A 25,731-nucleotide genomic window follows, 5' to 3' on the forward strand; every position below is an offset into this window, starting at 1 on the left:
AATGGACGGGTCTGTATCGAGAGACGTGATCTGGATATGAAGGCCAAAGGAAGACGGGAATGAGTGAGAGAGGTTTGACTGAAAAAAAAAGAGAGCGGTGCAAGAAAAAGAGGGGAGGAGGTGAAGTTTATGGAGTAGGGGGGGAAAAAAAAAAGACGGACCTCACTTAAAAGGAAGTAAATTGACCACCGCGACTAAAATAGACGTTTAAATTAAGATCTCCAAAGCTTAAACACTAGAAAACTGAAAATTACAAGAAGAAAGAAGTGCGTGTGTGCTGCATCCGAAAAAAAGAACGGTGATAAAAGAGGACGTAGTCCACAACTCAACGGCTCAAAATATATAAACACACTCACGTCACAACTATCACACAGACAAAGCAGGTGGAAAAAGCACAGACCTTGGCTGTTGGGGCACTCCTTGACATGGAACAGCTCATGGAGGCTCAGTCCATCCTCCTCTCCTCCCAGGCCTTGCTGGTGCAGCTGGAGTTTCCTCAGTCCTTCGTTCTGCTGGTGGCGAGCTGAGCGGGCGTGCTGCACCAGGTTGAGGCGGGCCTTGGTGGAGTAGTCGCACAGTGTGCAGTAGTAGACACACGAATCAGGGCTGTAAGCACTATCCTGCTTCTGCAAGTGCTGTGGAGCAGAGGAGAAGAGAGCGCTGGGTGTCAGACGCATTGACGTTTCAGGAGCCAATTCAATGTGTTCCAGAGCCACGTTTATTTCTCCCGCACACTTCTATTATAGCAGAGCTTTCAGCGGTTACAGAAATCACTTTAAAAAACCTTCCTGTTACCCAGAAATCTCACTTGGCAGATTTCAAATATTCCAGCAGAAATTCAATGGATCAGGTTGTTTTTCTTTTAACACTAGTTAAAGTTTCTGATTATTATTTTCTTTTTCCTTTTCACTTTTTACTTTCACAATCAAAACTATTTCACACGAGACGGAATAAATAGAAATCAAATCTAAAGTCACAACAAATAAATGCACGTTACTATTTTTTAATCATTTTTGAACTCTCGTCTTTAAACAGTAACAGATGTAGCTCTGAGTAGTTGCGTTCAGCTCGGAGCCTACACACCGCTCCAAATTAACTTGATATGGTCTAGGTGATGTGACGATTAAAAACACACAGAAAGTCAGGCGAGGGGTTGAGCCCAGAACACTGTTTTTGTCTTTAACATGCACATTGTCCAGCTCCCCTTATTGTTGGCAGCTGCAGGGGTTTCTCATTCAACGTGTGCTGTCAGTTGCAAGCCCTTAATTTCCAGTTGCCTCTTTAATGGCATTGCAGCCATGCAAAGCTACCCCCTACCTCTTGTCCTGCCCTTAGTGTGCGTAGGTGCACACACACGCATACACACACACATGCACGCACACGCACACACACACCCCCCCTCATCCCACCTTTTCCTACTCCCATACACCCAGTCAAGCCAAGCATATCAAGTGTGCTTCTGTTGTTGCTGCCGGGCTAATGAACAATGCACAAAAACAAAAGACCAGGCCAAGCTTTTATTATCTGATCCTCTGCGGAGGGAGGGGAGACACAGAGAGAGAGAGGGAAAGACACAGAGGAAAAGGGAGCAAAGCACAGAGGCTGAGACACAGAGGTGGCTCGTGGAGGTTAGCTTATACTTCAAAATTTATTCACACAGCCATGTGAAAAACAGGTGCAGGCTTCTATCCGCGAGTTAATACACATAATGGCGGGGTGTGCCGACGCAACTCTGCTCCTCACATCTTCCTATAGACGTGTCTCTCTTGAAGCACATGAAAAGTTAGCCAGGTGAGATTTTCTCCCGAGTGCTGTTGCATCATGTAACATGGAGCGAGAAGAGAGAGACGGGGGAAACCGTTTGTGTGGCAGAAGTGTGTGCGCGGCGGTGGGAGGAGTGGAGCGCAGGTGTGTGAGTTCTAACCCCCCCCGCCCTCCCTCTTCCCTCTTCCTCCTTTGACAAACAGGGATTAGCAACATAGCTACAGCCGCTAACACATCTTTTCTCTCTGTCTCTCCCTCTTTCTTTCTTTTGTCGGAAATCTTGCAAGGTTTTTTCTCACGAGACGGTGGGACGTCCCCTCGCAGTCAGAGGCCCTTTCAGAAGTCTTAAGTTTTAATTAAGTCGGAGTTGTCAGAAGAAAGCTCCCCTAGTCCAGAGCTCAGGGCCATTAATTACAGCTATCTTTGTTTCTCTGTGAAAGGAGGCCTCCCTCGCTCTTTCTCTCTCGCCCTCTCTTTTTCTTTGCTTCTTTTCTTTTCCTCCTCTCCCACCCACCCCTTTGCGGGAGAAACCGGGTGGCTGAGCCTTTGCCGAGGAAGCCACATACAGACACACACACACACACACACACACACACACACACACACACACAATGGAAGTATGTATCACATGCGTAAACAAGAAAGTGTGAATTTGTGCCTTTTCATTGAAATATAAACTTTTCTCATTGTCGCCATGTGTCTCACTCTTCCTAACAATTAGCCTTTAGAATGTTACCAATCACTTTGCCCTTCAAAATGGCCTTCCGTCTATTCATCATACACAAAAGCCTCTGTGCTTACATACATCCTTATTGTCACTCACTCTGTCATCAATTATTTCTACTACAGTATTATCAAGAATACTTTTTGCTCCTGCCCCGCGTTTGTTCTCCCTCAAACCGACTGTGTCTGGACACTCCAGCGTCCCTTTATTTCAAGACCATTTTGACAGAAATGATGGCTACTTGGAATTGAATGGAAACTGAAAGAGGTCCTTAGTATTGAATGGAAAAGTAGTAATCAAACAAGTCCATTCTTTCCTCCAGTGACAACCTTCAGTATTGCATTAACAACCACCATGGAAGAAAAGCGCATTGGAATTGGAAAGTGTGTACTTTATACGTGTGTGTGTGTGTGTTGATGTTTTCTAAGCGGAGGAGATGGCCGTGATATTTAAGAGTCTTATCAGGACAGAAGGGGTTTCTTTGGAATTATCCTTGATAGCTGAAGGTTCCTAATGGCATGGCCTTTTTTTACAGAGCTGTGCTGCTTCAAAAATTAACATTTTCAAATAAATCATCCATGGTCTAAAATACCAGACATCCTTCAATGTCCTAACTTACATTGTAATGTTTTTAGGATATGAGGCTTCAGCTGAGAGGAGCTGAATGATATACTTGGGGTTGAACCGGGCTGCCAGATAGGTTTAGGCCTAATATTAATTCTCTCCCCATCAGCACATTCCAGAGGGTTTGTTTAAGACCTAAACTAGAGGGCTGTCTGTCGTTCTCTGGCACTCTGCAGGCCTCAAATGCAGGCGGTCTGGTGATCACAGGCCAGAACATCCATGATTTATGAACTTTTAAAGGAGCACTTTGACTCCTGCCAGGCGTGGGCTGTGTAATGCATATTCAAACACACAAACATACTGTTCCTGCTCCTGGGTTTGCGCCCATGTGTGTCTGCTTGCAATGTGTATGTAATTTATGCTGCGGCTGATTTGTATGTATGTGTGTGTGTGTGTGTGTGCGCTGTACGTACGATTGTATCATATTGAGTGTCTCCGCATGCATGTGTGCGTGTGTTTGCAATGGCAAAAAGGGCCATCCTTGTCAATATGGCACCTCTCCAGAGTGCCTGGCGGTTAATTGTCGGGGATTAGTGTTTGGCAAACAACCAAATAAGCTAACACTCCCTGTGGGCCAATCAAAATCAGCTCAGCAGCACTCCCTCGGTGGACCTAAACATGGCACAGTTGTCTCTAGATGGTGGAGGAGGTGCAAAAACGCACAACCATAAACAAAGAATGTAAGTTATGACACGCAGGACTACTTCCTGTTTACCTGTCACACACACAACGTTGTCAGCCCTGTCAGTGACACACGCACACATGCACTCGCACAGTTGTACGGGGAGATGGGAGGAGAGTCGCTTTGACAGGTAAAGGAAGCTCCCTTGTGTAGCGGTTTGCCGCCCGCCGCCGCCGCCGCCGCCGCCGCTGTTGTGTCGGTGTGTGTGTGGATGAGGATGACAGAGGACTGCATTCATTATGCAGAATAAGATGTTTACAAAACACCTTTCTCTCACACTCACAAACACAGGCGCGCACCCCTTCCCTCCCCTTGCTCCCCGGGTTTGCGGGGAGGATAGCAGCACTGCTGTCTCATATCCATTTGTTCTATCTGGGGTGACAAAGCTGCCTCATTAACTGAATTCTTAATAAGCCAAGCCAAAAGACATCTCCTCACAACTTCTTTTATCTCCCACTGCATGTACATGTACGTGGAAGTGTGTGCGTGTGTGTGTGTAATTTCAATCCTCCTTTTCTTCTCACTGAACGTGCGCGCGTTTGGTTTTGGTGCATCAGTAATTTTTGACTCCACTTCTTCTTCTCTTTTTTTTATTGTATCTCATAAGTGTGTTTTTGTGTCTGTCTATAATTCCAGGCGTGTGTTTTATTTATTTATTTATTTTTTTTGTCTTTGCCTATGATTGTGATGTGCTCACTGGTGGCATAAAAATATTTCGAAAGCAGCGCAAAGCAGTGGGGTTACATTTTCCTCCATAAACCAAATGACAAATTAGGGTATTCAGTACAAACATGACTCTTTCCTGTCATTAAGTGCAGAAGCAGGCAGCTAATGAATACATGCAGAAAGAATGAACCTTCCGCCACAGCTATGTCTTAATAACCACTGTGTGTGTGTGTCAGAGCGTGTGCGTACACGTTTGCTACGTAAAGAATGAGTGCATACATTCGGTTTTGTTGCCTCAGTCCACTGAGAGTACGTGCATGCATGAAAATGTACACCCCACACTCTGTAAAAATAAAACCCTCTTTATCTCCCTTCATCAGTTTTTTTTTTTTTTTTTTTAGTTAGGGGGGAAGCACGGAGCACGTCGTCGAGTATACTTTTTTTTTTTTTTTTTTTTTCTTAATATAGACTGTCACCAGCTTCCGGGGCGATCCCCCCGGGCCCCCAGGGGCCGTCAGAGACAAAAACAGCCCCACTTGGCCCAGCAAACAACAAAAGCATGTATTGTTCCTTGAAAGTATTTTAAACACATACCAGTGCTGCCTGGAAGGCTGCCAAGTGTAGAATTCCATCATTGCTACCACCTCCCTAACACATGTTACCGCTAACCGCCACTCAGCCCCCAAGACATAGATGTAACAGAAGATCACTGCCAACGGATTCGCTGGCAGACTGCACTCCTGAAAAGAGATGCTGAGGGCCCAGGTATGTGCCACCTTACCTCCACAGATAAAGAGAGCAGCGACTGTAGCGTGGAGAGCGGCACAAAAAACTAATGTGCGTATAGAAAAACTGCTGAGTGCACAATGTACGAATAAACATGCTTTGCTCTCCCCTTCGCTCCCTGACAAGGCCACAGTGTGTGATATAAATACGCCGGAGTCACAAAACAATCCCTACCTTCATTTATTTTGTGACAGCTGTCTCTCCTTGCGAGAGTATCTGGGATGTCATTTTCATAAATGCAAAAAATAAGCAAAAAAAACAACAACAACAAAACCCCCCCAACATATTTAGTAAAGCTCAATTGCCTGCCTGTTTTTTTCCGCTCTGCCTGTTGGCCATTACATGTGATCACAGCTCTGGGGCCTGTCCATGAGGTGCAGGGCCTGTGGGCGAGCTTAGCTTAGGTCACCCAATAATAATAAGCATTCACTGTATAATCGCTGCCAAGTCAAATAAATGAATTATCACAATGAGGCTTTCATACTAAAATTTCTGCTTGTCTTCTGCACTTCTGTGCTATCCCCCCCATTTCTTTTTTCTTCCCTTTATTTCTCCTTTATTCTACAATTCTATAGTCTTTTCTCTTTGTCATCAGAAAAAAATAGTTTTAGAGCTTTGTGGGTGAGTGGAAAATAATGTAACTCCAGCTACCAGCCTCACTTCCATGTTTTTGACTCCCACACAAGAATACACACACACACACACACACACACACACACACACACACAGAACAGTGACAGTGACATACACAGTGACGCAAGTGTGTCTGACGTATGGGTGTAAAGGTCAACCTGAAGTTCACAGCTTCCTGACCTCCTTCCCCTTTCATGGAAAAAAGAAGAAAAAAAAAAAGCCCCGTCTCTCTCTATCTCTTGGAACGAATACCAGAGCAAAGAAACAAGTAATAAACAACCCCGTAGATTTATAATATTCCTATTCGTCCTGATCCACGTGTTTTTACCAGATATACTCTCTTATACTGTACTGAGCCAGCATTTGGGAATAACAGACACTAGGAGAAACAGGCACCAGAGCAGATCTTTCTTACTTACTCATCGGTGCATGAGTGTATGTGAGTTAGGTGTCTTGAAAGCCAGCTCACCTCCATCCCCCATGAAAATGGATCAGTATTTACATTAGCATTAGATTTAGACAGCATGGCTCAGCCACTTACTCCCTATTAGCCATACTGACCTTAGCCCATTAGGGTCTAAAAGCCCCCGCTTGTCTCCATTGCCGCCAGGTGAGACTGACCAGACCTCCCCATTTCCCTAACCATCTTGCCGCTGAGATGATCTTTTCCATCGACTCACAATGGGATGGAGATCATAAAATGCTGAGATCAAGATCATTCAAATGTTAACATGCTCATGGGATTATCTTTTTCCAGCGCCGTGCAAGGGGTGGGATACCGCTTGAAACACTAACATACTTTTGGGTAGGGTTCATCATTTTCCATATTTCCCAACATGCAAAGACGCTTTTGGGAAATCAAGGCAAGAGCTAATTGACTGGGTCTAAAACATAAATAAAGGGATAGAAAATCCAGTGCTGCGGCTTATTGGCCGGTATCATCAAAGAGATTTGCACTACGCTGATGTTGTTATATTTAACTAAAACTGAAAGGGAAGAGAAGGGAAAATTATTTTGCTGCTGGAAGGAGCAGCGATTTTTGCCAAGTTTGTTTTCCTCCGCTCCGTTCGTAATGGAGACTTGCCGAAAATAAAGTCTATTAGAGAGAGGTAGACAAAGGGAATGGCAGAAACATACAGAGAAAGGAACCGGCTGATAGATACGATGATGTGAGAGGAGAAGAAACTGTATGACAGAGAGAACAAAAGATGGAAAGAGAGAGAGAGAATGATAGGGAAGAATCTAGACGAGCGTAGTCGGGTTCAAATCACTAATTACACATTCCTGAGCCTGTGAAGGGGAGTATTGTTTTCCAGTTAGCCCCTACCCTGTCGCATGGTTTCACTTAGCACAAAACAAAAGGTACAGGGAACAAAACACAAGACTAATACCAGGCCCTGCTAATGACAGAGAAATGGGAGAAATTATCCCTGGGGTGGATCCTCGTGAGAAAATGGCTGGTGATTACTGGACAAAGGAAGTTCATTTTGAAACTGTCACAAAATGGCAGACTGTCTGCTTCTTTCTTTGCACGGCTTGTATTTATCAGTAGCATGTGCTGCATAATACTTTTTAAAATAGATATATCTCTGCGCGCATAACCTGCCTACTTTATGCTTTGTACGTATTACAAAAACATTCTATATAATCCTAAAATGAATTTCAAGCAAACAAGAATTTAGTTTCAGGCCCTTTTTCCTCAAAACCAGTGTGACAATGTGCCTCGTTGTGTGGATAAGCTACTCGTAAGTGTGTGTATGTGAGCGCACGGTGGAGTGGTACCTCTGCCAGGGAGAGCACAATGAAAGCACCTCTTCAGCGGAGCTGTTTTGCATATTGCCACAGGAAATCAAATGCCTTGCAGTTGACCTACAAGATGGCACACTTGATCCCTCTCTACTTTCTTTACAGAAGGCAGCCATTTCAGCCTGCTTTGTGTGCTTTGTGCGATTTATCCGTTTATATCAAAACTCAAACATTTAACTTGAGGCTGTGTGTCGCGGAGCACACACCGATAACTATTTTCGGACACGTTGCGTAACTCCAAAAAGTCGTCCGCGTGTTTCTCGGCATCCCGGGTTATTCCGTCTACCCCGCATAAACCCATAATGATGAGCTCTGAGCTGTTCCGGCAACATGCAAGCCCCTACCATTTTCCTCAAGAGCGGAGGGGAGGGGGTAAGCTGATAGCAGTGGCAGCGCTGGGCAGAGTCGCCTGGCTGGTAGTGTTTGCCCAGGCCCCAGCCGTCTAAAGGAAGGATATTGTTTTCCCCTGAAAAAGCCTCAGCCGCAGTCCGCATACCAGCGTCCACTCAACATACCAATGGGCTCTTTGAAGATTACTCAAATGTTTGCCTTTGTTCCCCCCTCCCCCATCTGCCCCAACCCCTAGTCCTAACCTACACTCCTGCCAGAATGAGGAAAAGAGGAGGAAAAAAAAAAAATCAGACTTATATCTTCAGAAAACAGTGGGAAAGCAATACCACCCTCAGCTGCACTCAGTTCAAAATGGCCTCCGTACGGGACGGGACGGGCGGCTACTGGGAGGAATAATAGCACTGGCCCCCAGCACCGTAAAACTAAACATAAACAATAGAAAAAGGCTGCGTATTAATGGAGCACAGCTGATACACAAGAACATTACATGCGAGTCTTCCACGTGTCTGCCAATGAGCGTGCTCTTTCCACAGCGTCACCTCCTCTCCCCTCCAAGTCCACAATTAAAGAGTTGGATATGATAATTTCGGAGGGTTAATTTAACTAAATGTGCCGAAACCTCGCGACCCCCTCGCCCCGCACACAAACCACATTAATCCTGAACAAGTAAGTGGGCTTTCTATCAGGTCTATTTCAAAGCATTAGGGATTACCTCGCAGAAACTAAGCTGCTTGAACTCACAGGAGGTCAGCGGCATTGTGCTGCTGCAAAAGATGGAAAGGCCGGCGGTGGAGACGGAGAGACAGCAGGGACCGGTCAGTCCCTCTTTCCACGGCTCTCCGGCAGCATCCCTCAATCCCTCTCCTCGCCCTCTTTCTCTCACTCTTTTCATCCCCCGTCCCTCTCTTTCACCGCATAATCGAATATCTCCCACTACTTATCTATTCACTGAGCACCTAATGGTTAAAATCAATTGCAGCTGGAATGCTGAAATGCCGAATACTGGTCCACATGCTAATAATGACAGAGAGAGTGTGAGAAGGAGAGAGGGAGAGAGGGAGAGAGTGACTTGGGACCGTTCCAAGGGAGTAGCACAATTACCTCCAATCGATCGATTATTGATTTGGAAGGGTGTTGAGGAGTATTTCAGTTCAACTTTGTCCATATCAATATCCTGATAGCTTCATGAGAGCGCATTCTAAATACCACACTAAAGCTGATATTTCAGACTATTTCAAGGAGAGGATTTAGACTTTTTTTAATTTTTTTTTTTTTTTTTTACTTTCACTCACATTAGGAACGTGCTGTAATCAGGTCAGGTGATTTCAAAAGTAAAGCTAATGAACTTACACAAAAGTGTTTATCTGATCTCCCTGTCATGTGATCTGTCTGATGCAGCCCTGATCAAATCTATGCATCAAAAGTGGAGACAACACGCCCCGAGAGATCACATTTGAGCTCCCGTGCCTTCTTTGATTATTACTTTGTGTTCTGTTTTTTAAGATTTTTTTTTTTTTGTTTTTTTTTTATCTTGTTATCTTTGTCCCAACAGGATGATCAGGACGGAAGTTGGAGGAGGAGGAGGAGGAGGAGGGAAGTGTGTATTTGAGATGAGAGGGGAAAAAAAAAAAAAAAAAGACAAACTCCTGCTAGTTCCTTTGTTCCCACATCCCAGCCATGTTCCCCTTCCTTCTGGTGGTCTGGAAGACACTGCCCCCCCCCTCTTTCCCTTCCACACACTTCACAACACCCCCACCCACCCCATCCACCCCCCTTCTGCTATCGTTCCCATACCTGTCAGCCCCGATCTGCTTCACAGTCCCCTGCACATGGACACGGCCCGAATGACCCACAGCTCTGAGAGGGGTGGGAATGATTATGAAGAGGATCACATCTGGCTATTAATATGAGAAAAGCAGCACTGTCTCGTACACAGAGAGAAAAGAAACACACACCTTGCCAAAGGAAAAAACAAAAGATTATAGTCGGGGGCCTTAACTAATTCATAAGAGAGTTAAGAAGCAGAGAGAGGAGAGGAGAGGAGAGGAGAGGAGAGGAGGGGGGAAAACGGGCTAGGGTAATTAAACATTACATATGAGTGTCAGTCAAGAGCTGGACCGGAGCTGAACGTGGCACGCACACACATCTACACCACACACACACACACACACACACACACAAACAGCAATGCTCTGCCGACCATCTGGTAAAGGCTTTGGAGGGAGAATGGGCGAAACTCTTATTAATATCTATGAGGATTATTAGAAACAAGGGGGAGGCGGGGGCCGTCCATTCAAACCTCTCTGTCAAACAGAAAGCCACACACAAACACGCACATGCACACACCTGCTTTTATGCTTTAATTAGCCGCCACCCTCCGTCCCCCACCACCGCCACCCCCGGACCTCTGAAAGATTTCCATTGTAATCTCCACGCAGGTGAAAGAGGAGACGATTTGAATAATCTACTAACCGGCGTCTCTTTGCCTTGCAGAGAGAGAGAGGGAGAGAGGGAGAGAATGAGAGAGAGGGACAGACAGATAGACAGACAGACAACCTTTCTGGCAAAAAAAAATACTGTAGTGAATTCATTTGTCTGCTCAGGTTTACAGCGCTGAACTCTTGGCGGCATCATCTGTCTCCATGACAGAACATGAAAATCTATATCTCGCAGTCAAGTAGCATCTAGTGTGAAGTGTCTGAGAACATTCCTTTTTGAAGAGAATAGCAACTCTTTAAGTCTGTCTGTGAGTGCGAGACAAGGACGCTGTGATCAAGAGCCTGTGTCTGGAACAAGCGTACATGGGCTCAAGTGGAAAATGGTAACTTGATAACCAACTACAATTGCGAGTGAGTGTATATGCCGTTACATGTGCCGCTATGAATGTATGTAATACCATACCTCTGTACACATGCGCTCGTGTGTGTGTGTGTGTGTGTGTGTGTGTGTGCGGGTCATAAATGGAGCCATGCATTTGAAATAGATCTAGGCTCTTTTCTATTCTGGGGCCCGGCACAATGACTTTTTATGCAAATCTATGGGAGTCAATCTCCTGTCCATTTCCCCATCACACAAGTCCAAATGACAGTCCAATAATTTGGGCTGCATATATATAGGGCCATTTGATTTTCAAATGAGAATGGGCAGGGTTGACCCTTGCTAATAGCCAAGGCACAGTGGTAGACTTAATATCACAGATGCACAAGCACAGCTACCTCCATTGCGAGGGAGATGGAGGAGAATTAAATGCGGAGATGTGGGGGGATAGAAAACTGAAAGGAAAAAAATGTCCCCCGGTTGATAGAAAAGGCAAAAGGGAGGGAGAGAAGTACAAATGAGAGAACGATGCATCTACAAAATCCAGCGTCCTTTCCTCGTCTTTTTTTCCCCTTCCATCCATCCCTCCTCCCTTCGCTCCCCTTGTTTAATTCCCCCCACCCCTTGATTCCCAGCCATGGTGTTGCCAAGAGGATCATGGGTAATGAGATGGCCTATCTGCTGCTCCCCAGGGGAGAGATAGAAAAAGAGAGCGAGAGAAAGAATGAAAGAAAGAGAGAGACGAAACAAAGAGAGTAGGTAAGACAGAGGTGGTGAAAGAGTTTGAGACAGAAAGAGAGAGGTTGAAGGACAGAGACATATTCGACCTCTGTTCTTTTCCTCCGTGTATCCCACTAAAAAAAAACACTTCATCTATGTCCTCTCTCCTTCAGTGTCTGTCATTAAAAAAAGCTGAGCATTTTATGAGCCCATAGGTTCAAAGTAGATTGCAAAAGAAGAAAAGGGAAGGGGGGAAAAATAAAACAGAGGTATGGATGGAAAAAGTGCAGAGGACGACCATTTCCGCTTGAATTATGACGGAACGTTGGACGGACGGGCGGGCGGGGTGGCAGCGGTTGAAGACAGTTTAAGATTTATTCGGACAGCCATCTGAGAAACAGGTGCCACGGCCTCCGAGACACACAGTGTGTGTACATGTGTGTGTGTGGTCCTTGACCATGCCACATTGACCATGAACATTCTCAACTCCTAATGACCCAGGGGCAAGCACAACCCAGGTCTCAACTCAAAGCTCTGTGGGGACACACACACACACATGTTCACTACACACTAACCCCCTACTTAGCCAGGCGGCACTTGTGAATGGCACTGACAGATTTACTCCTCTCTCTGTGTGTATTAACGCCAGTGTTTGTTATTAAAAATCATAACGAAGCCATACATCATCATATTGGATGCTAAGCTAAACATTAGCGGGGCCAGCAGCGGGCACGCTGAGCTACAACGCCGTTTAATGCGGAGTTTACCTCATAGATCGCTAGCATAAAAATCCTACATTAAAACATCTCCCAGTTTGTCATTTACAACACTTCTAGCACTTGGCAGCTGTAGCAATACCACAGAAGTGACATTCTGCACATTTCCAAATTAATTCTGTATCGTGAGAGACATTGTGTAAAATCAGAGTGGTAATGCTCTCATTAGAAACAAGCCAGGGCCAATCAGATTTCTTACATTTCCTCTCCAATAGTCAGGGAGGTGCAGACCTCCGCTTTTTCCATGTAAGGCCTATAACTTCCTGCGCCACCTGCTGTGCCCTGGCCACCAGATGACTTGATGTCCATGTGCTGCTAATGTCATTTCCCTCTTGCTGTTTCAAAGTCTGGAAAAAAACACTTTCAAACTCTCAATTCCCCTTAGAAGTACTCCATTGCTGCTACAAAGCAGCCATAAAATCTCCTGAATATGCTTTTTGTTTGTATCTTCAAATGGTTTCCCATGCCATAAAGATATTCTGTGTTTCCAAAAAACCAGATGGTAAAGTCGTCAACACTCGGATCTTTTATGCGCCCGGCCAAGCTACCTCCATCCCCATGTGCTTTTCACCTCTGCCAATACATAAAAGGAGAGGTGTTTTTCTGGTCAAATAAAGAAATGATTTTTTTCCCTCTGCTCTCGCTTTGCAGCTCTCTCTACTCTGTCTGGGCTTTCTCTCCCCCTCTCGCTCTCTCCGCTTTACCACCACATGTCCAAGGGTAAAATAGTGGAATTTCTGCCAGAGGCATTAAAAGCGTCATCTGTGGAACAGATTTGTTGAGGCCTGTGGGGTAGATGGGCGGGTGGGTGGGTGGGTAGATGAGGTACAGGGCTGCATGGGTGCACTGAGAGGGCACTGGGATGACCCTCGCTCGCCGAGGCTAAACTGGTGTTTGTTTGAAAGGACACTCCCTTTTCTTAACTTAACGTGTCTTGCTTACATTTCTGTGTGGTTGATAGCGCTTTTTGGGTTTGTATATTTAATCGCAACTGTTATAAATAGCTATTTTTTGGACGATTAAATGGCCAGTGTTTAGCGTAGCCTTGGTAACCTATCTGGCGATTACCTCATAATACAACAACTCAGCCAAAAGTGTCTTAACTCTGTCAAATGCATCAACATGTCGAGCCAAAATTACACCTCCACTAAAGTCTTCTTTGATTTAACTTATCGAGATGCCAAACGCGGCCTTTGCCAGACTGCTGGACAATCCTGTGTCAATATGTACATCCTGCTGAAGTCAACTAAGACTGTTTTAAATAACACTAAGAATGCCAATGTGCTTAATCCAGTTAAGCCTTGAAATGTTAAGTAAGAAGAAGAAGTAAGTAAGTAAGAAGTCAGAGATATTCAAAGGTAATTCCTTAAAGATTACTATACAATAAAGGCATGAAAAGAAAAAAACACGGAAAGGGACGGTTACTAAAGTCCGGTGGGTAATTTATAAGTATACTGTTGTAGATTCAAATCTATAAAATGTAATGCTGCACACTCTCTCATATCTGAATTTTACATTTTTCTCCCTTCAGACGAAATTTTATAGTTATAAATAAAAACTATTCTCTGGAAAGGAGAATAAATATCAGACAGTAATAAAACCCTATATATAAAAGAGGGTAAAGCATTCTAAGATGAAATTGTATTTTATATTCCAGGAAAACACCTCAATATAACCCTATTTTCTACATCTCCTTATGGAAAGTTGTCTCATTTAACGCTCAACATACACAAACACCTCCCACTGCCAAATGTTGCACACAGTAGTAAAGAAATCCTCATTAATGTAATGCACTTGATCCTGTCCTGTAGGTCAAGGCCTTGGAAATGTAACAGCATCCTATTAAGCTGAAGGAGACGTCTGACAAACTAAATCACCTTAAATATATAGGAGCAGAGAAAGCTGCCAAATATTGGGCATGTTGGAATTTCTTCACAGGAGCTATTTATTGCTCCGAGTGCGAAGGGTTTAATTAGTTAAGTAACTACACTTAAACATATGTATACTTTCACTATAAATCAAGGGCCATTTTTACAATACTTCAGACAAATAGTTATCTGTCTTGTTTTTTAAGTTCTCAACGTGGGGTCATAATTTCATTGTCCAGTAAATACTTTATCTGGCTATACATGCTTTTCAAGAAAAAAATTAATTATACCAGACTTATTAAGAGCTGGAAAAAAAGAAAAGGAAAAAAAAACAACCGAAGAAAATCAAAACTTTGGAATATGTCAAACTCGCTGATAGTGTGTGACTTGTGTATAATTAATTGACACACTAGAGCCAGGCAGTCACAAGCTGGAAATGTATCCATATCGGATGGAAATCATCCTCGGTACTCTCACAGAGACCTTTGCCATCTTTGCCATTCCATTCTCATGGGAACTTTCTATCCGTGCGACACTGAAGATGGGGCCCTTTTTTTTTTTTTTTTACACAAAAATATGTGGTCAGAGCGGCTTGCCTGTAACATATATAGTTGTAGGAATGGTATTATAGCTGTACTGGAAAAATACTTTTCTATGGTAGCTTTAGATGAGGATTTTATGCTTCACGTGTAGGCGATACTACTTTGATGTTGAGAATTTTCTTTTTCTCTTCAGTTTGGATAAAAAAGCTGAGATTAGAGAACTGATGTTGGCTGAGAGCGTTTTTACCTTGTAGACGCGGATGGCAGACTCATGCCTCTGGTTGGTGGCATGCAGCCTCAGTTTATCCACGCTGTTGCTGTAGTAGTCGCAAGCGTTGCACTTGAGGTGCACCGGGTTGCCAATGGCCACACACTTTAATCTCCACTGGTTGGCCTTGCCTCCCTCCTTGATGTGGGCCACCAGCTGGTGCTTCTGCATGTGCTTGTCGGTCTTGCAGTGCAGCTGAAAGTTGGCCTTAAGCTGGGTGTTGTAGTTGCAGAGCTTGCACTGGTAGACATCACCCACGACGCAGCGCCACTCCTCTTCGGGCAAAGATCGCTCGGCGTTGACGTGGCCGTTGAGAGCCTCCAGGCTGTCTGTGGAGTAGCAGTTGCACACAGCGCACTGGTAGAGGCGCAGCGAGGGGTCGTTGATAGGTGGCGACAAGGAGGAGAGGGAGGGGTCTGATGAGGACATACCCCCCATTCCGCCTGAGGTTACCAGGGACAGGTCATCTGCCATCAGTTGACCGCTGGCAAGACGCAGCTCAGCTGATAGGTCACTATTCACTGTGGGGAAAATGAGAGAAAACAAAGGTTAGGCAGCGAAAACGAAATGCGAAATTGTAGAGTAAAAGCTAGAAGCTACAAAAGAATTACCTACAGTACATGGAAGCATGGACAGATAACACGTCAGGGCCACATGCAAAGCAGGAAGAATGGTGCATAAATACAATAAGGTATAACAAAAAGACAAAGCGGTGGTAAAAATGAAAGGCTTGCATACATATGGAGTAATAAAAGATGGCGAGAAAGAAAAGGCTCTTTTTATTAAATGAAATTAAGTGTGGAAAGAGAAGTGAGTCTTCTGTGCGGGCCCCTCTCACACAAAAGGATTTGATAAAATAAAGCCTCACAGAGGACTAGGGCTCCTTACAAAGTCTTGTCTATAAAAAACCTTAATAGGATTGAATCAGGATCAATTACAATCATCCTTTTCAACTTGCTAACTCGCTCATCAGGTAGCTTTAATTACTGCTCTCAGCAATGGTGGGACAACGGTGTTAGAGCTCTGGGCTTTTCTCACAGCCATGCACAGATTTGAGAAGCTGATCAATGCGTTACACACTGTTTCTTTTTCCTCTGCCACCCACCCTAGGACAAAAAACTGATCTGCCATTCATTCAAGTGTATTTAACTCTTTCATTTGATCCCGCCATTGTCCCTCTATGCATGTTACCAAAGCTCATTATGTCTTTTTTTTTTCTCAAATATCACAACACAGTGTAAGAAGAACATAACAATTACACATTATCTGAGTCTTGTATATATGCACATATATCCATTCATAACCTATGCATGCAATTCTGCGTGTGTTAGCATTTGAATATCCTCCTCACACCGTCTATACCTATGTACAGCTGCGCTCACTATGGGGAGCTCAGTGGTATCAGTGTAATTCACTGAGAGTACATCTGCTAGCTGGGCTGTGACCTCCACACTCGCGGAGGGAGTGGGTGTGTAACACTGCAGGGTCATTGTTAAATCTCTCTCACTCCTACGGGAATCCGCTTCCTGCTGTGTGTGAGTGTGTGTGTTTATGTGTGTGTATATATGTGTGTTCTCTCCAGAGTGAGCAAAGGTGGGGTGTGTGTGTGTGTGTTGGGGGGATGGGGATTAAGCTGACTTAAGAAAATTACAAATGAAAGATTAAGAATAATTCTCATGTGGCATCTCATAATCATTTTTTAATCAGGGAGAGGGGTCAAAGAAAGGAGACAATGACAGAGGGACAATATGAGAGCAGAGATAAGAGAGGATGAGAAGGAGAGGAGGGAAGGGAAGTGAGCCACTGTGAAAAAGGATGGGGATCAGAAAAAGAGAAGGTGAGAGGGCATGGAGAAAAATGAAGAGCAACAAAGAAAACGGAGATAAAAGATGAAAAAAAAAACAATATACAGATGGCATCAGATTTATGATATAAAACAGATAAAATTGGCCAAGTGAAAAATGAGCAGTAGAAAACTGAATAACAAGCTTGAGGGCAAAAAATATTTAAAAGGAGAATACTCAGAACAAATGCCTTTGTTGTGCATTGCAATTTACTTACATTTAAAACTCATGAGGCATGTCTATCTCTGTGTTTTGTGTCAAGCATCACTCACCTAGACCAGATCCAAGAGCAGCTGCAGTTGCAGGATCTAGCTGAAACGGGTTAATCATCATCTGGGCGTCTGGGCCTCCGCTGCCAGCTGGGTTCTCAAGTTTTACGCCTGCGAGACCCATGTTCTGGGCCAGGTAGTACTGGTAAAGCTCTGCCTCGGCTGGGGCCAGACCCAGATGGAGGCTGTGTTGGATCTGCTTCATGTTCTGTTGCAGCAGCATCATGTTGTGCATGTGCTTCTCGCTGGTCATGTGGATTCGCAGGTTCCGTGCCACATTGGTCTCATAGTCGCACACCTGATGGAAGAAAGACAGAAGGAAGATAAGATTCATATTTTATATTTGTAATGTTTAATTCACTTATTTTCATACCAGAAGCAAGTTGATGTCGTTTAGAAAAAATAATAAGAGACAATGACGCAGAGGGAAATAGCGTATTCATTATGTAGACAGTGCAACAGTCAAGCAGAGCTACAATGATGCTCTGTTTGTTTCATTACCTCACAGCGCCAAGTGGGCTTCTGTTTGGGCTTTGATGGCGAGGGCGCACCGCAGCCTCCGCCAAGGCTGGCACTGGGCACAGGGTTGGCGTGGTTGTGGTTGTATTGTGCCTCACCGCCACCGTTCTGGAGTGTTTGTACGTTGTTCAGATGCTTGTCCGACTGCATGTGGATGCTAAGGTTGCCTTTGGTGGTGGTTGAGTAGTTGCATACCTAAAAGGAAAAAATGTGCACTAAGAATTAATTGAATGGATGCATAATGAACATTAAAATGCGTGCATAACAACGACTAGTCAATATCTGATATATAATTTAGCGTGGAAATTTATATTTTATTTAGCTAAGTGTTTGAGATTATTACATTAACCTTTAAGGCAAAATAAAAAGAGACAAATCATGTTAAGACATGTAACTCAGTGAGCATAAATATGAATCTCAATCCTCCTTTAATTAAAAAGAAATGGCTATTATCTTAATTTGAAAAATGTAAAAATATAAATATACAGGGAAATCCATGAAGAGGAAAAATAGGATGGACAGACCTCACAGCGGAAAGGCTTGTATCCACAGGTATAGCTTTCGCCTCTGGCTAAACGAGGGTGAGGCTGTCCTGTGCGGCAGTACACACAAGATCCACCAGACTCTGGATGTTTCTCCTTCATGTGAGCGTCCAGTGTCTGCTGGTATTTGTAGTGCCAGTTACACTTGGGACACTTCAGCGTCTTGCAGGAGTTCCGTGAATGCATCATCGTCATATGCCCTCCCAGAGACCGTGAGGATCCCAAGACTGTATCACATTTGGGGCACTCCACCCCACTACCTGGGGACCCTTCACCTGGACCAGGGGTGCCAGGAGTACCAGGAGTTCCAGGAGTACTGGGATTTCCTATGTGTTGATGGAGAGGGCCAGGACTCTCATCATCTCTGCGCAACATCATCATGTCAAGGGGATTGGAGGATGGCGATAACCTATCCCGTCCTGCCAGGCCTTCACTGGTAGAGTCGTTGCTGCTCTCCCGCTCTCTGGCAGCTGCCAGGGCAGTGGAGAGGCGGATCTTCTCCATCTCGAACTTCTCGCACATAGTCGGGGAGGAAGAGGAGGTGGATGCAGGGCCTTTGTCACTGTTCAGCTTTAGCACACTGTTGGAAAGGGGGGAAATACTTTGGTTTAAGAGAGGGAAATCTTTGCTACTAGTGCTGTTGGCCCGCTGGCCTGTCATTGCCATGGTCATGGCCTGTTCCTCCTCCTCATCTACTTCCATTTCTACTCCACCACCACTGGAGTAAGCATCCTCATCCTGCTCAGGACTTTCTTCTCCTGCTGTACCGGGCTCCCGCTTGATGGGCGGGTACTGGCTCAGGTCTGGCCCATTGGGTTGCAAAGTGCATGTGTCCCTAACGTGGCCTTTGCAGTCACTATCAGAGTTCCGACCTTCCAAGTTGCCACCAGAGGCAGCAGCAGCAGAACTCCCGCTGGGGGTTCTGTGGGCACCAGCCCCTCCCCCGAGGTTTGGGTTGGTCTCAGCCTTTGGCATGGTTTGGGTTCTGAGGGTTTGGTCAGTAGAGGAGCTGCTGGCACTGCCCTTCAGGAAGGCAAAACCTGCCTGAAGGGAATCTGCATTCTCCCCACTACTGTGGAAAGCGTTCCACAAGCCGCGGAGCCCAGTGTCTGGCCCTAGAAAGTTGGCAGGTGAGGGAAAGTGGGGTAGCACAGAGTTTTGGGGTTTTTTTGGTTCCAGAAAGCTTATAAGAGGTTCTTTGTCCTTGCCGATGCCCTGGATGATAGCAGAGACGTGCTTGTTGCCCAGCAGCTTCTGCTCCTGCTCATTCAGGGTCATACGGTGGTCATGGACAGCATGTGTCACGAAGGAACGGCTATAGCCAAAAGACAGCTTGCACAGGAAACACATCAGCACAGGCTTCCGCCGCCCATCGGCCACGCAGCCCTCAAACTTGGACAAGTCCACATTGTTGGGGACATCTTTGGACACACAGGAGTTTTTGGCTGCACCATCCGCCTTCAGATAGTCTTTGTCATTCTTGTGGCGGAGGTCATAGACACGGAAACTGTGCAACACAGGACCAGCGCCCACCAGCCCTCCAGCTGAGGTATTTGGGAAGGAGGGGTGGTCGGTCGCTAGGGGTTTACTCCCAAGGGATGAGGCGATGTGGAAGGTGTTGATGATCTGGGGGTAGAAGGACATGGGTGCAGCGTGCTGGTCCAACCGCTCCCCCACTGGACTCAGGCCACTCTGACCACCGCTGGCCTGGGCATTGGGGAAGGTCTTTGGGGACAGCAGGCCCCTGAATGGGAGAGACCCAGGGTTGCCACGCTGCTCTTTGGAGTCCTCTAGGATGAAGGCTGAGCCATCGGGCTGGTAGATGATCTCGCCACACAGGTTCTCCACATCACTATCCTCTTCCATTTCCATCTCACTGTTCATTTCCCCCACTTCTGCCGCACTCACCTCACGGTCTCCTTCATCTTCACTCTCCTCCCCTATCATTCCTTCAACCTCCTCACCCTCCTCGTGACCTCCACCAATAGGCAGACGGGCGTTGGGGCAGTGGTGCTCCATGTATTTTTGTAAACTGGAGAAGGAACTAGAACATTCGTTGCAGGGGATCTCCTTTGCCGGTGCCACGGGGGATGTGGCAGGGGCAGAACAGTCCGAACCCAAAGCTGCTCCTCCTCCTCCTCCTCCTGGTAAAGTTCCGGTAACACTTCCTTTGTTACCGGTAGTAAAGCTTTCTCTCCGACTCTGTTCGGTTACAGGGTCGATGGTTGCACTGACAGTGGTGGGGGTAGTAGTGGACCTCAGAGGGCTCACAACGGTCGCTCCAAGGCCATTCTCCGGCTCTCCAATGGCAGCAGGTGACAACTGGTTATTGTTGGCATTGTTGCTGTTGGTCTCCATGGCGACAACGGAGTTGTCCTCAGCAGCAGCATCCAACCTCTGGCCACCATGTTCTTGCTGCCGTGACGACACCATAGGGGGAGAGTCACAAGTTGCCATGACGACCACTACATAGGGATCTCATCTCATCCAGCCCAACAGGGACCTGTGTTGGAAAAGAAAAATTACAACTGAGATTTAGTAAACGGTGTCCTTAGCCACCGTCAGCAATCTTTAACAACATTCAACTGTGGCTTTTCTTCCCCCAGTAACTGTTTATTACAAGACAGATTTTTTTGTTCAAAATCAACTTCTGTATTTTGGTCATAGTTGCTGTTAGAAACAGCAATCAAACTAAGGTAAGGAACACTGAAGTTTATGAAAAAACTTTTTCATATCACATTTTAAGGGTAAAATGGTTTATGGTCATACTACAATTTAACCACTAAAATGTGTGATTATACTAGTTAAGGGCACACTAACTAATAGCAAATTTACTACTTAAGTCTCAGACATACAAATAATTAGGAGATCAAAGAAAATATTGACCCTTAATGTATTTTGGTTTCATGGAATATGGGAAGGAAAGCAATAACAGACACAGACTGAGAGAGAGTGGGTGAAAGAAAGACAGAGAGAACAAGCTTCCATGAGGAATGATGTTTGGAATACCAGAGAGATGTTATCAATCCTGGGTAGCTGCCGATCTCTCAACCCCTCACTACTTCAATCTCTTGGCTTTTCACAACAAGGCGCAAACGTAAAGGCATCCATAAACACACAGACACAATTCAGAAAAAGCCTCATAAGGCCAAAAACACTCATGACATGCTGTTTCATTTTATAATCACTGGAATATTTTCTTATCACCTCCAGAAAAACAGAAGAAACAACAGGCCGAAGCTCAACTGCTACTGAAAAGAAATTCTTGCTCAGCTAGATGCAGCAAATGAGAACCACTACTAAAATGTCTTTTTACTTGATACAGTACCAGCTCCTTTCAGATGCTTGCGTGTAAATGAGCTAGCATTAAAAGAAAGCTTTAAAGAGCCATGTTAACCTTTAACCTAATCCACCTGCTGCTTAATTCTCCCTCTCTTTTTGTACACTGCCTCTCCCTCACAACAAAGCTACAAAGCAATTAGAGGATTAATCCGCAACAATCCAGGGCTAAACAAAGCCAGTGGGAGGAACAGTAAAAGCGTGAGGAATGAAATCAAACATGTGTGTGAGTGTGTTTGTGGATGCATGTGAGTGTGCACGCGCTATAATCACGTCTAATCTGACATATCCCAGAGATGATTCCACGGGGACTAGTGATAGATTAAAAGAGAGAAATTATGTTTTCACTGTGTGTGTCTCACTTTATGTCTCTCCGTTTGTGAGATTAAAGAAAAATTCACAAGGAGCAGAAAATGAATTTTAGTGCTTATCAGTTCAGCATAGATGTAGCGAGAGGAGGGAGGTAGATGTGTGGCATGACAAAATCATCTCCTAATCATCTTCTGTTTATAGTCAGCCAGGGGGTAAAGCGTAGATCTATAGCAAACCTAGTTTTTACATTTTAGAAGAATGTTTTTAACTTAAAATTTCTCTGCAGTACATTTTTGTAAGCAGTAAAAATACTATTGTTCTCATGCAATAACCTGCGGTTGAGTCAGACAAATTAGGATTATTCTGCTTTCTTTGGGATTTTTAGCCCCAGGCAGGGAGATAACGGCTACTGTCTTCTAGGGCACACACCCCATACATACCTGCGTGTATGTTAACTTGAACTGTAATTGCAGGAACATAAGCAGCAATTAGCTTTGCGTTCCAAACATGCAAGGAGATGAAACACGGCGAGTGTGTGTCATGCCACAAGAATTTGTAGCGTTAACACAGCCACAGAACCTGTTTCACCATTCATTTGTTCAAACATATGCTGTACATTCTTCGCTTTTAATTTTTCCACCAGTGTCCATCTTTGAAAAGCTTGGGTGCAATGTGATTGAGGGTAAAGCTGTTCAGAAGCAGTGGGTTTGAGAGCTAATGCGACACATACGACAGGATTTACTACTTGTCAGTGGTGTCAGTTCACTGCTTATTTCATTGGGGAGCAACCCCTTTGAATTGTAGCTCGGACATAAAACACTGCGGTTTATGAATTATGCATCTCTTTAAGTATGGAATTATGTCTTATGGATAAGCCAACGTGTTAAGCGCTTGGCACTGACATATCACCCCTAATGCTAACAGGTTAGCAGCTGTTTACATGCGTGCTGCCTGCCAACAATAACATAAACGGATTCTTAATTGAACCCATTACTTTTGCCACCGACAGTACATTGACAAAATAACACAATGTGAGTAGTGCTGTTTATAGCTTTTTTGCTTTTTCTTTCATTTAAAGTGTGCGCAGATGAGTGAAAAAGGGCCTTTTTGAAAAATGCAGAATACACACGCAGCAAACTTGACCATAAACACAAATTGCTTGTTTAGTACTTAAGCCTTTGGTGGGGGCTGTTCTCAGAAAACTAGATGGCAAAGTTTTAGCACTTGATTTAGCCCACACTCCTCTGAAAAATAACGTGGCGCAGTGGTGTAAGCATTTGAAGCCGTCCTGATGCATTGAGCACACCTTAATGTAGCATACAGACGTAGTGAGATATCGGGTCTTCCTGTCCAGTGAATCTGCCATTTTTCGCTTTTACCTTTCTGAGCTAAAAGTAACATTTCGTATATTGAACTCTTCAAAGTCCAGAGATTCATGTGATAACCTGTCTCTCTCCTACAGCTAATTTGGGCTTTTCTCCGTCCTTTAGGTTTCGCACCTTTCACAGCAGTTGTGCCCACAGATCATATTACTACAAGCTAAGAAACATTCCTCTTTCTCTCCCCCACTGGCTTCCTTCGCTCTACTAACCAACCAACCTACTTTCATTGGTGAAACAGACAGACAGATACATAGGGAGTGAGAGAATCTCACAACGAAGCCCAGGTTTTTCCACCCTCCTTTTAACGCAAGAACAAAAGGGGTGGCCTGAGCCGCTCCTACCTCTGTTTTTTAATTAAGCATGTCCCCTTGCTTTCACACATATGCACACGGACACAGGACCGTACACACACACACACACACACACACACACACACCCACACACACATACACTAAGGTAATTAAAGTGGCAGATCAGATCCAGTGAGAGGCAAATAATAGCCGAGGAATGCCTGCTTTGGACACTGCTAGTTCTGATGGGTGAAAAGGGCTAAGAGACTCCTTGGCCTATTGTTTTTCTCCCCCCTCCCTTTTGCTCTCTCTCCCCTATCCTTCCATCTGCTTTTCAGCAGATCCCTGAGAGACAGAGAAGCGGTCTGAAGGAGGGGATTTCTCAACTTTTTTTTTTGCTTGCTTTGTACGGAGATTCTCATTAATCTTAGCGTTCAGTTCATAAGGAACGCACTCATCATCTGAAAATGCATGAAAGCGACCACAAAGTCCAAAACTGCCTTTTAAGCTTATTTGGCGGTCATAAAATGTGCTGGTACTACCTGAAGCATGTCAACAACTACTGAGCCGCTGGTAATGTCGTAGTCTCCTCCTATTTTTGTCCTCCTGTCAGACTATCACGCATTAGCCAGAGTCGCAGCCTGTTAAATGACAAACCTGTAATTGCAGTGTTGCCACACTGCAGTCTTTTGTTTACACGGGGATCTGTTAGGTTCAAATTCTTCATCACTAACTGTCCGACACTTTAATGCAATGGCAGACAGTGATGTTAACGCTGCGCTGGATATTTACAACATTTGTAAACAGTGGTATTAAGCAGATCTGTGCGTTGAGACGTGGTCATCTAAAATGGTTATTTTCTCTCTTCTTGTCAAACAGTTTAGGGCTCAAGTGAAGACACCCAGCAACTGGTAAAATTAAATCCAGCCTGAATCTTTAACCCATGAGAGCAGGCAAAGTCAAACAACAAAGTCAGCAAGGCAGCGTGAAACTGCAGCTATGTGGTCATTCCTTGAGGTCTCCTAGAAGGTCGTCTCTCTCCCGGCATGCGGCCCCTCAGCCCAACACCAAATCTTCTATCAAAATGTCACCAAGCGTTAGCCAAAGACAAAGGGGAGGGATGCTGTGAAAGCCCCTGCATCCATCTCCCACTGTCAGTGCCATGAATAGGCCTACTCCGGTCTAATTAGACCTGTTTATTTGTTGCCATGCAGAAAGGGAGGGATGAAAAACGAAGTGGATGAAGGAGGAGGGGAATTATCTCCTTCCTCACAATGCAAGAGGAGCTTTGGCTGCCATCAAAGAGCGCCGACGCACGCATGCACAAACACATATGCACACATGCACACAATCACGGAAAAGGGGCCTAATGCTCTCTGTTTAAAGACTTATAAGAAAGGGCAGAGGGAGAAGATGGCGAAAGGATAAGAGAGGGAGGGCTTTTTTTTTGTCTTCTTTACTTCTTAATCTCACAAAGGGGTTTTCATGCGGGCCTTGTTTGTTGCCTGGAGGTGTAATATTAGACACTAGACAAGACAGCGCCCCCCCCTCCCGCACACACCCATTTCTGACCGTCTGTCCTCTTCGGTGTGTCTACCCTGCAAGCAAAGGCCTTCATTACCAAAAGACACCTTATCATTATTGCAAGGCACGGCTCAGACACCTGAAGCGCCACTCCATTTAGCACAGGAATCTTGCTCGACAAATTACCCACTCTGCAAAAAAAACCTCGTTTAGAAAATCAAAAGTACGCATTACATGATCAATGATCTTGGATTATAAAAGAAGGCGGAAAAAAAAATGAGCAAAGGTTGAGATGAGGGGGGAGTAATGAGCAGAAATGTAGAGGACGGAAGTTGTCTTCGTTTTTTTTTTTTTTTTTTTTTCTAAAGCAGGTATGCAGGTTCTATCCCTCAGGTTGATGACAAGTAAATTGGTCTCATTGGTTGCTCAGGTAACATTACACCTAACTGCCCTCAGGCCCATATCTGATATTTCATTGTTAGAGGGGGAAAAAAAAGAAAAAAAGAGAAAGAATCTGGATGACACTGGAAAAAGCAGCAACATATGAGAAACAAAAATAGTCCAACAGTATGCATAAAACCAACTTCATGACCAGGTGAGAACAAAATAAAGAAGCCAGGGGCCGTGTCTGTCTTTTCTCCTATCGCAGAGCAACGAGCCACGGATGGGTTCTTAAATCTGAT

The 25,731-nt window shown here is 44.8% G+C and overlaps 1 protein-coding gene across 5 annotated transcripts in view; it reads right to left on the reverse strand.

Annotated features, from left to right (window-relative positions):
- Positions 1-25,731, reverse strand: part of zfhx4 (zinc finger homeobox 4) — a 152,533-nt gene that overhangs the window by 37,545 nt on the left and 89,257 nt on the right. For all 5 annotated transcript variants that reach the window (XM_047568338.1, XM_047568334.1, XM_047568336.1 and 2 more), the window contains exons 2-6: positions 18,184-20,704; positions 17,642-17,854; positions 17,144-17,438; positions 15,007-15,548; positions 401-635 (exon numbers count right to left, since the gene is read on the reverse strand). In XM_047568338.1, the coding sequence (XP_047424294.1) occupies positions 401-635; positions 15,007-15,548; positions 17,144-17,438; positions 17,642-17,854; positions 18,184-20,658 (3,760 nt within the window). In that variant the 5' untranslated portion in view covers positions 20,659-20,704. The remainder of the gene's footprint in view (positions 1-400; positions 636-15,006; positions 15,549-17,143; positions 17,439-17,641; positions 17,855-18,183; positions 20,705-25,731) is intronic.

Source organism: Mugil cephalus, chromosome 18 (genome assembly GCF_022458985.1).
Source record: "Mugil cephalus isolate CIBA_MC_2020 chromosome 18, CIBA_Mcephalus_1.1, whole genome shotgun sequence".
In the NCBI taxonomy this organism is placed as follows: Eukaryota; Metazoa; Chordata; class Actinopteri; order Mugiliformes; family Mugilidae; genus Mugil; species Mugil cephalus.